We start from the raw sequence: 15,000 nt of genomic DNA, 5'->3' as shown, positions 1-15,000 counted from the left end.
GCAAGATGGTGCCATGTGTCCTTCCCTCCCATCACCAGCCCACGCATGTTCTCCTCTCAGATCCACCCCTGGGCTCATTTTAGCGTGGAATAATCATGGTTGCTATGGATTTTTCGCTCCAGAGACCAGTATCTGCAGACATGGAAGGGATGAATTATCCATGATCTTGCACACACCTGCTACTATCCCTTCCCCCCCCTGCAGCCCCCCATCCTTCCCCCACACCCTTTCCCCATTCAGGTGTAGCACTTGCAGCCACAAGGCTGCATGATCCAATCCACCATGCCCATTAAAGGTTGATGAGCATGCGGGAGAAGGGAATGATTGTTGTCTTTTCTTTTCCTGACTTCAATTGGAAGCGACGCTTGCGTAAAGGACTTGGCTCATGCTTGGTTGTCAGGGGGGAATCTCATGCTTCTCTTTTCTGTATGTAACAGGTGCAGAGATATTTGATACCTACCAATCCCAGAATGTGGGAGTTGTAGCCCACAAATGCCGAAAGAAAGACAGATAAGCTGACACTTCAAAAAATTTCAGAAAATATCTGTGAAACTACTTTTTTTTTTCTCTCTCTCTCTCTCTTTTTCCTTTTTTTTTTTTTTTTTTTTTTTTCTTTTTTTATGCATGCCCTCACTGATAGGCAAACAATTCAACCATAATGACAAACATAACTTTTATTTTCCTATGAAAAGCTACTGGAGGTCATAACAGACAGTGATTGCTCCATGACTCAACAGATCACTTTGAACTGAAAGTGAAAACACTCGCACTGTTCATTGTGTACATTACAGTAGAATTTGCTGCATCATAAAAATAGAATTGTTGCCCCTTGAATTTTTTTTTTTTAACCTTGTTCATGCAAACCACTGTGAAATACGATTGAATACACTCTAGAAAAACTTAAGGTTTGTTTCTCTTCCATTTTATTTATTGTTTCAAATTTTGTTTTATGTATGTGATTATTTATTGTTGTTTGAAGCATGTTTCATTGTCGGTTCAGAAGAGCCTTGACTCTCAGCTGATACATGTGAGCGAATGTTTATGCCTGATTTATTGTCTTACACTGTACGGGTAGCAATCCATGTTTTGTTCACTTAACTTGATATGTGCTTTGAATTCTGTGACAGAAAACGAAGATGTGAAAAGGACCACGCTACGGGAACTGAAAATGCTAAGAACTTTGAAGCAGGATAACATCGTGGAGCTGAGAGAAGCATTTCGGCGCAAAGGAAAACTATATCTGGTCTTTGAATATGTGGAACGGGTATGGCTTTTGTGTCCTTTTTTATGTTGTTTGGCATTGACTGTGTGTGTGTGTGTGTATGCGTTGTGTGTGTGTGTGTTTGGTCTGTCTTTTAATGTATTAAACAAACAGTGCCGATCTGTAGAAAATGACCAGTTTGACAGACAGATAAAAATACATGTTGGGGAGTGGTGTTTTATGTTGTTTCAGGTCTTCTTACAAGCTGTTGTGTTTGGTCATTGAATTCATTAGTTTTAGAATAAGTTCCTTGTCCAATGCGCACTCTTTGAACAACAGAAGAGATCAAGAGAGAATGACAGATAATGATAGCGACTTCTATTCAGATGTAGGCCAAACTCTCTTTCTGAAAGGGGTTGTAATGTTTGAGGTTACAAAAAAATAATCATGACTCAACAAATTAACCAGAAATAGCTAATACAGTGTTCAGCAACATTCAAGAAGTAGCAGTCCATAGTTTCTTCGGTTAACAATGTAATATTATATATGTATATAACTTGAGAGGGAGAGGGAGAAAAGATGTTTTGTTGTGTCTTGATTATATTTACATTGCATCATGTTACAGATATTTTTCCTCATCCAGTAAGGCCACTTTCATTTTCAACAGAGAGAGTGAGAAGAAAAAAAGAATGTTGTATCTATCATGATATTGTATCATGTTACAAATGGGATTTCTCCTTTTAGATCAAGCCCCTTCCTTTCGCGGTCTGTCGCCCAAAGCCTGCCCTTCACACAATCTGAAAAGCACAGGCTTTGCTTTTGTTCCCACCCCAGAAATGTGTAGTCCCCTTATCTTGTTCATTCCATCTTCCGCTCAGAGAGTTATAATCCCTGAAGCCCCAGCAATCATTTGGACTTAACTGCCTCAGTTGCCCCACGCTGTGAGCGTGCTCAGACTTGCAGGTGTCTAACAACTGAAGGTGAAGAGCTTGAATTTGAATCAAAGCTGAATTGAGTGAGGGGCTTGAATGCCAGAAAGAGTGCACGTTTGAATAGAAACCAGGACTTGCTGAATGCCAGACAAGTTAAGTGCTGGAGACTCCATACAGATTTTTTCTTCTTTTTTTTCCCCCTATGAATTGAATGTTGAATCAGTTATTCAATGTTCTTTTTGTTGTCTGGTTTAATGCTGGATTAATTGGTCAGGGAAAGTAGAGCAATGTGTTGAGAATGGTCTTCATTTAGGAACAGAAAGATTGGTGAAGTCACCGGTGTGTCCGTGTGTGTGTGTGAATAAGTATATGGTGTGTGTGTGTGTGTATATCATGTATATGTTTGTTTGTCTGTGTGCATGCTTTTCACAGGTTTGTGAGTGAACATGTTTTAGTTTGTGGTGTGTGTTTATAAGTGTATGTGACTGGTTGCTGTGACTTTGTCTCTCGGTGTGTGTGTTCATATAGCACATGCATGTAATGCGAGCGAGTGTGCGTGCACATGCACATGTATGTGTGAGTGCATGTGCGCACAGGCATGTATGCTTTCATGCTCATGCATGATGCGTTTTCGTGAGGACCTGTGCGCGTTGTGCTCATTCCGGTACTCCTGTGTTGACATGCGCGTCCGTGTGTCCAAGCAACTCCACATCAAACAGTGAACACCAGCACCTCGGCACTAAACAACTCTCTGCACTTCACCACAGATCCCTTCCCTCCTCTCACCTGCTCTTTTCTTTCCTTCCAGGCTGGCACTGTTTCCAGCCGGCAAAGCATAACCGTTCATGGGGGATTAAACACTGTGGTTTCAAGTCAGGGGGCCCCAGACAATGGCTAAACATACGAATCCCCCCTTGAGCAACACACCCAGGCCTGTTTATACAGAAGCTCAGGCTTTCAGTCATGCCTCCCCAGTTCTTAGTTCCCCCTTCTGGCAGTCACTCTGCACTGTGGTCCACATCTAAAGGAAGGCGGGGGGACGAGGGGGGGTGGGGTGCAGTTGAAACTTACGAGCACTGAGGCTTTTTTGTAACATTTAGAAAAGGGGGTATTCCTCCTCCATGGTTTAAAGAGTTGGGCGTGCTACGGTGCATGGCTGTGAAAGGAAAATGAAAATGTATCGGTATATATTGCTTAACAGCTGGCTGGATAGGGTGTGTTGCTTTTGTGTTTGCTCTTTGTACACACAGATGCTCGTGCCTGCCCACACACACACACACACACACACACACACACAGACACATACATGCATATGCACATTCACACACACACACACACACACACACACACACACACACACACACACACACACACACACACACACACACAGTTGTCTAATATCACTGATAGTGAAAAGACGCTAAACTAAAGAATGAACGAACACAGACACACACACACACACAGACACACACACTCACAGAGTTGTCTAATATCACTGATAGTGAAAAGACGATGAACTAAAGAACGAACGAACACAGACACGCACACACACACACACACACACACACACACACACACACACTCATTCCATGTACTCTTTGTATGTGTGATATTACTGAAACGACACAGGCAATGGAACAAAAACAGAAAGAAAAAAAAGCACAAAAAATCTAGCAAACAAGGATTATCAATCGATCGAGGCAAGGTGTTTTTCATTGTCAGTATATGGGATGATGGATGGAGGGTTATCGTGTTGTGCTGGATTCCTTGAGCACCTCAGAAAAAGTGTCGATTGATTTCTGGGTTTTGGCATTATAATCTCTGGCATACTTTTTATCATTACATTGTGCAGTTTAACAAGCAGTTATTTTTGCCATTTTTTTCTTTCAAGTTTGCAGGATTGGAATAATATCAAATTTCTTATATTTCAGTGTTTGGCTTCTTGTTGATAACTTGGATTACCTCATAAATGAATTTTTACTCCATCTTTCTGTGTTTGATAAGTGATATCTGGGAAATGCAGGATTAATTAGAAAGAGATGCACACTGCTTTGACAAAGAGTCATCAGATAGTAAAATGTTACTTTTTTTAATTCATTGATATGCCTCAACAAACCTCAGCATGTACACAAAACTCTTCAATCTTGATCTCTTTTGTATGAAAGCTTCATTTATTTGGTGTCTGTGCTGTTTGTGGTTTTTTTAGTGCGGACATGTGTATGAGGTGTTTTTGGGGGTTGGGTTGTTTTTTTTTTGTTTTGTTTTTTCTTTGTTTTGTGTGTGTGTGTGTGTGTGTGTGTGTGTGTGTGTTTGCATTATGTGTATGTGTGAGTGTTTCATGTGAGTGCATGTGTGTGCATGCGCTTGCAAGCAAGTGGATGGCCTGCATGTTTGCTTGTGGATGTATCTGTGTACATGTCCATGCACAGAAGTCCACATACACAGTCAGATACATATGTATGGAATGAAAGCAATTTTCATCAAAGTACCCCCTTGAAAAGAGCCAAATCCCCCTGCAAAGGTGAATCCCTTTGAATAAAACAAGCTTCTTTTTCTTTTCTTTTTTTTTTTTAATTTATGTTCACCTCACTGATCCATTGTACTTTGAAATCATTATCATGTCACACTAGCTGCATTCAGGTTTACTCCTGCTTGGTGTTGCTAAATTTGTATTCTTGTTTTTTCTTTCTTTCTATTTTTTCTTCTTTTTTTTCTTTCTTTTTTTTTCTTTTCTCTTTTTTTTCTTTCTTTCTTTTTTCTTTTCTCTTTTTTTCTTTCTTTTTTTTTTTTTGAGGGGCGTGGGGGGGGGGGGGGGGGGGCGTAGACTTGATAAACTGTCTTAGTGACAGAGACACACAAAGAGAAGGAGAGAAAGAAAGAATGTGGGGAGGGAGAGGAAAGAATTGCTGGTTGTGCTGTATAGAGAGAGAGTGAGGGAGCAACAGATTGAGAGAAAGAGGGGGTGTTGCTAGATGCAGTGTAACACACAATTACAAATATACAGCGCACAGCAATGCAGTACAGTACATAACATGATACCATCATAACATGGTAATACAACAGCACAAAATGCTGTAGCATGCACGAAACATTTAGCAAGTTTAAGAAAACATACATGAGAGTGCATGTAAACCCAAGTGTAGTACAGTACATGCCTTGTGACACAGTGCAATTCATTGCAATACAATGTAAGACTTTGCAGTGCAGCTAATGTACAGTGCAATACAATTGAGTACAGTGCAGTGCAATTACTATACAGTGCAATACAATTCAGTACATTGCAGTGCAATTACTATACAGTGCAATACAATTCAGTACAGTGCAGTGCAGTCACTATACAGTGCAATACAATTCAGTACAGTGCAGTGCAGCTACTGTACAGTGCAATACAATTCAGTACATTGCAGCGCAATTACTATACAGTGCAATACAATTCAGTACAGTGCAGTCACTGTAGAGAGCAATACAATTCAGTACAGTAAAGTGCAGCTAATGTACAGTGCAATGCAATTCAGTACAGCACAGTGCAGTCACTGTACAGTGAAATATAATTCAGTACAGTACAGTGCAGTCACTATAGAGTGCAATACAATTCAGTACAGTGTAGTGCAGTCACTGTACAGTGCAATGCAATTCAGTACAGTGCAGTGCAGCTAATGTACAGTGCAATACAATTCAGTACAGTGCAGTGCAGCTAATGTACAGTGCAATACAATTCAGTACAGTGCAGTGCAGTCATTGTACAGTGCAATACAATTCAGTACAGTGCAGTCACTGTACAGTGCAATACAATTCAGTACAGTACAGTGCAGTCACTATAGAGTGCAATACAATTCAGTACAGTGTAGTGCAGTCACTGTACACTGCAATACAATTCAGTACAGTGCAGTGCAGTCACTGTACAGTGCAATACAATTCAGTACAGTGCAGTGCAGCTAATGTACAGTGCAATACAATTCAGTACAGTACAGTGCAATTACTATACAGTGCAATACAATTCAGTACATTGCAGTGCAATTACTATACAGTGCAATACAATTCAGTGCAGTGCAGTCACTGTAGAGAGCAATACAATTCAGTACAGTAAAGCGCAGCTAATGTACAGTGCAATACAATTCAGTACAGCACAGTGCAGTCACTGTAGAGAGCAATACAATTCAGTACAGTAAAGTGCTGCTAATGTACAGTGCAGTGCAATTCAGTACAGCACAGTGCAGTCACTGTACAGTGCAATATAATTCAGTACAGTACAGTGCAGTCACTATAGAGTGCAATACAATTCAGTACAGTGCAGTGCAGTCACTATACAGTGCAATACAATTCAGTACAGTGTAGTGCAGTCACTGTACAGTGCAATACAATTCAGTACAGTGCAGTGCAGCTAATGTACAGTGCAATACAATTCAGTACAGTACAGTGCAGCTAATGTACAGTGCAATACAATTCAGTACAGTACAGTGCAGCTAATGTACAGTGCAATACAATTCAGTACAGTGCAGTGCAGTCACTATAGAGTGCAATACAATTCAGTACAGTGCAGTGCAGCTAATGTACAGTGCAATACAATTGAGTACAGTGCAGTGCAGTTACTGCACAGTGCAATACAATTGAGTACAGTGCAGTGCAATTACTATACAGTGCAATACAATTCAGTACATTGCAATGCAATTACTATACAATTCAGTACAGTGCAGTGCAATCACTATAGAGTGCAATACAATTCAGTACAGTGCAGTGCAGTCACTGTACAGTGCAATACAATTCAGTACAGTGCAGTGCAGCTAATGTACAGTGCAATACAATTCAGTACAGTACAGTGCAATTACTATACAGTGCAATACAATTCAGTACATTGCAGTGCAATTACTATACAGTGCAATACAATTCAGTGCAGTGCAGTCACTGTAGAGAGCAATACAATTCAGTACAGTAAAGCGCAGCTAATGTACAGTGCAATACAATTCAGTACAGCACAGTGCAGTCACTGTAGAGAGCAATACAATTCAGTACAGTAAAGTGCTGCTAATGTACAGTGCAATGCAATTCAGTACAGCACAGTGCAGTCACTGTACAGTGCAATATAATTCAGTACAGTACAGTGCAGTCACTATAGAGTGCAATACAATTCAGTACAGTGCAGTGCAGTCACTATACAGTGCAATACAATTCAGTACAGTGTAGTGCAGTCACTGTACAGTGCAATACAATTCAGTACAGTGCAGTGCAGCTAATGTACAGTGCAATACAATTCAGTACAGTACAGTGCAGCTAATGTACAGTGCAATACAATTCAGTACAGTACAGTGCAGCTAATGTACAGTGCAATACAATTCAGTACAGTGCAGTGCAGTCACTATAGAGTGCAATACAATTCAGTACAGTGCAGTGCAGCTAATGTACAGTGCAATACAATTCAGTACAGTACAGTGCAATTACTATACAGTGCAATACAATTCAGTACATTGCAGTGCAGTCACTATACAGTGCAATACAATTCAGTACAGTGCAGTGCAGTCACTATACAGTGCAATACAATTCAGTACAGTGCAGTGCAGTCACTGTACAGTGCAATACAATTCAGTACAGTGCAGTGCAGCTAATGTACAGTGCAATACAATTCAGTACAGTGCAGTGCAATTACTATACAGTGCAATACAATTCAGTACATTGCAGTGCAATTACTATACAGTGCAATACAATTCAGTACAGTGCAGTCACTGTAGAGAGCAATACAATTCAGTACAGTAAAGTGCAGCTAATGTACAGTGCAATACAATTCAGTACAGTGCAGTCACTGTACAGTGCAATACAATTCAGTACAGTACAGTGCAGTCACTGTACAGTACAATATAATTCAGTACAGTGCAGTGCTGTTACTGTACACTGCAATACAATTCAGTACAGTGCAGTCACTGCACAGTGCAATACAATTCAGTACAGTACAGTGCAGCTAATGTACAGTGCAATACAATTCAGTACAGTGCAGTGCAGTCACTGTACAGTACAATACAATTCAGTACAGTGCAGTCACTGCACAGTGCAATACAATTCAGTACAGTGCAGTCACTGCACAGTGCAATACAATTCAGTACAGTACAGTGCAGCTAATGTACAATGCAATACAACTGAGTACAGTGCAGTGCAGTCACTGTACAGTACAATACAATTCAGTACAGTGCAGTGCAGTCATTGCACAGTGCAATACAATTCAGTACAGTGCAGTCACTGTACAGTGCAATACAATTCAGTACAGTGCAGTCACTGTACAGTGCAATACAATTCAGTACAGTACAGTGCAGTCACTGTACAGTACAATACAATTCAGTACAGTGCAGTGCTGTTACTGTACACTGCAATACAATTCAGTACAGTGCAGTCACTGCACAGTGCAATACAATTCAGTACAGTACAGTGCAGCTAATGTACAGTGCAATACAACTGAGTACAGTGCAGTGCAGTCACTGTACAGTACAATACAATTCAGTACAGTGCAGTGCAGTCATTGCACAGTGCAATACAATTCAGTACAGTGCAGTCACTGTACAGTGCAATACAATTCAGTACAGTGCAGTGCAGTTGCTGTACAGTGCAATACAATTGAGTACAGTGCAGTGCAGTCATTGCACAGTGCAATACAATTCAGTACAGTGCAGTGCAGTCATTGTACAGTGCAATGCAATTCAGTACTGTGCAGTGCAGTTACTGTACAGTGCAATACAATTCAGTACAGTGCAGTGCAGTTACTGTACATTGCAATACAATTCAATGCAGTAGAGTGCTGTAACTGTACTGTGAAATACACTTCAGTACAGTGCAATGCTGTTACTGTACATTGCAATACATGTACAATTCAGTGTAGTGCAGTGTTGTTATTGTACAGTGCAGTACAATTCAGTACAGTGCAAGGCAGTGCTATTTCTTTACAGTGCAATACAATTCAGTACAGTGCAATGCTATTACTGTACAGTGCAATACAATTCAGAAGAGCGCAGTAAAGTGTAATGCACTGCAACAAAATCCCACAGCAGATACACGTGAGAGCAGTGTTTATGTGACGCTACGTGCAGTTGAAAACCTCCCCCGAGCACCTGGATTCTTCAACTTGATCAGCCCCACAGTACGTGTTTACTCTCGTGTGGATCAGGTTTGATCGGTGCTCAGGTTCTCAATCGACCTCAGTCCATGCTCTGTAATAAAAGGTATAGGGGAGTCACTCTGCCGTGCAGTAGTAAATCATGATCCTTGTTCTCCACACACACACACACCCCCCCCCCCCCCCCCCCACACACACACACCCACTCAGCCCCTCCCTGTTCCACCAACTCCCCCACCCCCTTAGAGACCACAAGTGCATATTTGTTAAAGGGCAAATACACAAAAGGCGTTTATCGCTGCAACCCCCCTGCTAGTTGCCAGCAACAAAAGGCATTGTTTGCGCTTTGTGTCTGCCTGGCCTTTTACCTGCCCCCAAACCCTTCCACCCCTCACCCCACCCCATCCTCACTGGACTCTCACTGTCTCTGCCTTTCCCCATGTCTGTTTCTCCTGTATGTATGTATGTATGTATGTATGTGTGTGTGTGTTTGTTCAAGTATATGTTTGTATGCTTGTGTGTTCATGTATATGTATATGTATATATATATATATATATATATATAGAGAGAGAGAGAGAGAGAGAGAGAGAGATTTTTTATTTATATATACATATATATATAGAGAGAGAGAAAGAGAGAGAGAGATATTATATATATATATATATATATATATATATATATATATATATATATATATATATATATATATATATATATATATATATATATATATGGTGTGTGTCTGTATGTGTTTGTGTGTCTCTGTGTGTAATGTATTTATGTGGTTTTTGTTTGCATTGTCTGTCTCTACGCCTCCATCTTCAAACACCTCTCTCTCTCTCTCACACACACACACACACACACACACACACACATTCATTCATTCATTCTTCCCCCACCCCTTTTCCCACCTGTCACCTGTCTCCCCCCCCCCCCCCCCCCCGACCCCACCCATCCCCCCCCCTCCCTCCCTACCCACTTTGTTTTGGTGTGGACCACTTTAGGGAGAGGAGGAGGAGGGTGTAATTTTATCAGGCCTCTTTTTGCGCCCATGGAAGTAGAATGATTTGATTGCACAAGTAGGGTGTGAGGGTGTCGGTGGGGGGGGTGGTGTTGTTAGGGATAAGGCCATTTCCTTGAGGCCGTTGAGTCCCCATGCTACACACACCTTTGGGGCAGGAAATTGTGTGTCGGCAGCTTATTTTATGTGAGAGAGAGAGAGAAGGGGGGATGGGTGAGGAAGTTGGAGGGGGCTAAGTGGAAGGGGTGGGAGTGGAGAGAATGAGGACTGGGGGGAGGGGGGGGGGGAGATAAAGAGATTTTGGTGGGATTGGGGGTTGGAAGTGAGAAAGAATTATAGAGTGGTGGAAAGAGAAGGTACACACTTGAACAAAATGTTTTATTTGGTATTGTCATAGCTTATTTTACGTTTTAGAGAAAAAGGAGGGAGGAAGGTGGGGAACGGGGGGGGGGGGGGGGGGGGGGGGCGTGTCTGAAGAGAGAATTATATTGAGAAAGAGGCCGAGAGAAAGAATAAACAATTGAATAGAAAGTTTAATTTGGTATCCTACATAGGTCATGGTGTGTTTATGTTGTTGTTTTGTTTCTTTTGTGAGAGAAAAAAAGAGAGAGAGAGAGGAAAGATGGGAAAGGGAGAGATAGAGAAAGAGATGAGGAGAAAAAATGATGTTTTATTCATCATGGGATGACAGGCACAATAGCCAAGCAGTTGATGCAAGCAGTTAAAGTGTTGGACTTTTGGTTTGAATCAAATCCCAGTCACGACATTTGGTGGGGTTTTCCTGACCTCCCTAATGTGAATACTTGCTGGTGCTTGAGCACCATCCGTGTGTGAACACGCATGCAGAAGATCAAATGCGCATGTTAAAGATCCTGTAATCTGTGTTTGATGGGTTATGGAAACAAGAACATACCCAGCATGTGCACCCCAGAAAACAGAGTATGGCTGCCTACAATGCAGGGTAAAAATGGTCATGTACAGTATGTAAAATCTCACTCATACGTACAGGTGAACATAGGAGATGCAGCCCACAAACAGAGAAGAAGAAAGAGATACAGCAGCACAGAGAGAGAGGGGAATTTTGTGCATGTGACGCAGTTGCTTTTTCAGAACATTTGATCATGGGGTTGGCATGAAGTAGAATGTGGATTGGCATCTTATCAGTGGGAATGTTACAGGATTTCTATTTTTCATGCTGTGAACAGGATTTTATTGTGACAGTGATCTTTGATCCATGGTGTTTTCATTCTGCCAGCTCGCAGTTTATTGATTAGTCCTGATTGGAGTTCCCTTTGATATTGGATTGGAGTGCATGTTTTGAGAGGGGGAGAGAGAGAGAGTGACTGAGTGAGTGAGTGAGAAAGTGAGAGAGAGTTTTTTATTTCCAAGGGTTGTAGGTAAGCAGTAAATGTGTATTTTATATTGTGTGTTTTGTACATGTCTTTCAATTAGCCCTTGCTTTGAGGGAAACGGAGTCTTGATAATTGGTGTGTGTGCAGGCGTGCACATGTGCATGTTGTGTTTGCACAGATGTGTGTGTGTGCATGTGTATGTGTACATGTATGCATTCATATGTCTATGTGTGTGTGTGTGAATGTGCGAAAGCACATGAGAGGAGAGAAAGAGAGCTCCAGTCAACCCCTGCTTCCCCAACTCTTTCCCAGCCCCCAGCCCTGGAAATGATAAAATAAAAAAAACAAGAAAGGCAAGGCCTTCAAGACTCACTTGTGATACACTTTTAAAAAAAAATCCAAGCTTTTTATGTATTGAGTATAATTTCAAAATGTAATGTTTAAGATGAGAAAGATCAGTTTAAAGCAAATTAACTCCCCTAGCATTACTTACAGAGTAATTTCCCTTTTTTACTATCTGCACCAAAACGTTTGCAAAATAAATAAAACTTCCATGCTTAGCAAAAGAAGTTCCTGTTTGAACAAAAAATGATAATAATGACTGCTCTAGTTGTTGGGTCAGAATATCAGATCAAAGTGCCAAGTTTAGAGAATACAAAAAATATAAATATAACAGTAAATGCAGTTTGCATATAATTAGGCTTCATTCTTTATTTTTTGTGCCCATCCCAGAGGTGCAATATTGTTTTAAACAAGATGACTGGAAAGAACTGAATTTTTCCTATTTTTATGCCAAATTTGGTGTCAACTGACAAAGTAGTTGCAGAGAAAATGTCAATGTTAAAGTTTACCACGTACACACAGACACACACACACACACACACACACACACACAGACAACCGAACACTGGGTTAAAACATAGACTCACTTTGTTTACACAAGTGAGTCAAAAATGGCAGAAGAAAAAAGGGGATGATAAAAAAAAAGCCACCATCCTGATGTTCTCATTCTGTCATTTTCTTTCCCCCACATATTTCAAAAGCAGATGTGGTATAGCATATGTATGGATCAGTCCACACACTTTGACACCTCCTCGAAACTGAAACTGAATTTGAAGCTTTCTATGCCTTCATTCCTTCCCCCAGAACATGCTGGAGCTTCTGGAGGAGCAGCCCAATGGGGTGGCCATGGAGAAGGTGCGCAGCTACACCTACCAGCTGTGTAAGGCCATGCAGTGGTGCCATGCCAACCACATCATCCACAGGGGTGAGTCATGCACACACACACACACACACACACACACACACACACACACACACACACACACACTATCTCTCTCTCTATCTCTATCTCTATCTCTCTCTTTCTCTCTCGCTCACTTGCACTTGCAACACACAATACACAACACACAACAGAATATCTTCAAGTCTACAAAACAAAAGCTGATTTATGCATAGACCCAAGAAGCTGGTCAAGTCTTGAGAGCCTACCAAATTCTACACACACACACACACACACACACACACACACACACACATATATATATATATATATATATATGATTATAAGTACATGGAAACTGTAACCACAATTTAAATGAAATAAATGAAGTGAACAAATAAACAAAAACACAATGAAAATGAAAGACATATTTGTCGAAGGCAAGTAATTATGAAATCAAATGAGCCAATTATATAAGTATGTAAACAGAATAGATAAGAATAGAATAAAAATAAAAGATGATATTGAAGGCAAGCAATCAAAGTGAGAATGACAACTGACCATGGTCAGCAAACTTAAGCATACTTACACACATACACACACCCCCGCCCCCCTTACACATGCATGTGTACATGTGGACACAGAGAGAAACAGACTTTGTTAGGAGTCCGTATGATGCAGTTTCTCCAGTGTAGATATGTGTACAGACAGGAAAGAGTGGAAGCAGAGTAAAGTTTTGATGACCTGTTGGCTTTTGCCCATCAGGCCAAGTTTTCCAGTGCAGGGATCTTACTGTTGTGAAGACTTTGTCGTTCGAGGGAGTGGAGTCCTGTATATCTGTCTGGCCGGATGTGAGGTCCATCTGGTGTTCCACGGAGGAGAGGGAGTGAGGAGGGGGGGTCCTGGCTGTTCGTATAGGGGTGATGTCCTGATTGTTCATCTGAGGTTGAGGTCTGTCTGGAGTTCCAAGGGGGAGTCCTGGCTGTCTGAAAAGGGGTGATGTCCTGGCTGTTCATCTGGGGTTGAAGACTTTCAGCTGTTCCAAGTGGAGCTGATAATGATGTTTGTGTTGTTTGATTGCCTGGTGTGGGGAGCTGCATGATGGATCTGCCCATGTTTGACTGGTGGTGTGAGTAACAGACACTCACACAATTTAAGGGGCAAAGTTATGTGCGATATGACAATCATGCCCCCCGCCAAGGCTCAGGAGAAGTATTTATGGCAGCTACACAAACAAACCCCTTCAAGAGGGTGCTCCGTCGATGGTGGGCAGCTCATGTCAAAATGTGAAATATTTCTCCACCAAAAGTCAACTGCATGAGGACTTCACCTGTCAGTCCAAGCAATGCCTTTTGTGATTCTATCAGGCAGTAGTGATCTGTTTGTAAGAAGAGAGTTGATGAAGGCTGATTAGGCTTAATTGGGATTTAATTGTACATCTACAAAGTTGCTGTATGGGGATTTTGTTAGCTTAAAACAGAAATGAAATATTGCAAGAAGAGAATTGATGAAGATTGTTCAGTCATAATTTGGATTTAATTGTACAAATACAAAGTTGCTGAATGGGGAATTTGGTAGCTTGAAACAGGATTCAATATTGCAAGAAGAGGATTGTTGAAGATTGTTCAGGCTTTATTCGGATTTGATTGTACAGTTACAAATATGCTGTTCAGGAAATTTGTCAGTTTGAAATAGGATTGATTGTAATTATCAATTTAACTGAGCCAGTACTGTTGACATAATAACAGGGTTGGGGAAACAGGAACTACCAAATTATCACTTTTCAAGACAGGAAACAGCACCGCTATTAAATTTGAAAAAAAGAAAAAAGTATTTAAAAAAAAAAATAAATAAAAAGTTTTTAATCAATGACAAACATTCCCCTGACCGTCTCACTCTGTTCTCCCCTCACCAAGAACATGAAAAAAGTCTAGTTCAGACAAGACATAATAATCTTTTCATACCCTTTTGCTCCTTTTTTTTATAATGCAACTTTAAAATCTAACAAAACCATATTAGCAAGTATATATACATATTTAAAAGGAATACTGATGATAGGAGATGGCTTAATTATCAAAGCTGGAAATGGTGAAAGGTTGACCTTTTGTTTTGTATTTGTTTTGTTTTACTTTTACATACTGAATATAATTCTCTCTCTCTCTGTCTGTCTCTCTGTCT

The 15,000-nt window shown here is 40.8% G+C and overlaps 1 protein-coding gene across 3 annotated transcripts in view; it reads left to right on the top strand.

The window, feature by feature from the left end:
* The window catches only part of LOC143299205 (uncharacterized), a 66,607-nt gene that overhangs the window by 27,956 nt on the left and 23,651 nt on the right, over positions 1–15,000 (top strand). For all 3 annotated transcript variants that reach the window (XM_076612388.1, XM_076612389.1, XM_076612387.1), the window contains exons 5-6: positions 1,128–1,264; positions 12,747–12,867. In XM_076612388.1, the coding sequence (XP_076468503.1) occupies positions 1,128–1,264; positions 12,747–12,867 (258 nt within the window). The remainder of the gene's footprint in view (positions 1–1,127; positions 1,265–12,746; positions 12,868–15,000) is intronic.

This window comes from Babylonia areolata, chromosome 24 (assembly GCF_041734735.1).
Source record: "Babylonia areolata isolate BAREFJ2019XMU chromosome 24, ASM4173473v1, whole genome shotgun sequence".
In the NCBI taxonomy this organism is placed as follows: Eukaryota; Metazoa; Mollusca; class Gastropoda; order Neogastropoda; family Buccinidae; genus Babylonia; species Babylonia areolata.
This window is presented reverse-complemented; position numbering and strand designations above follow the sequence as displayed.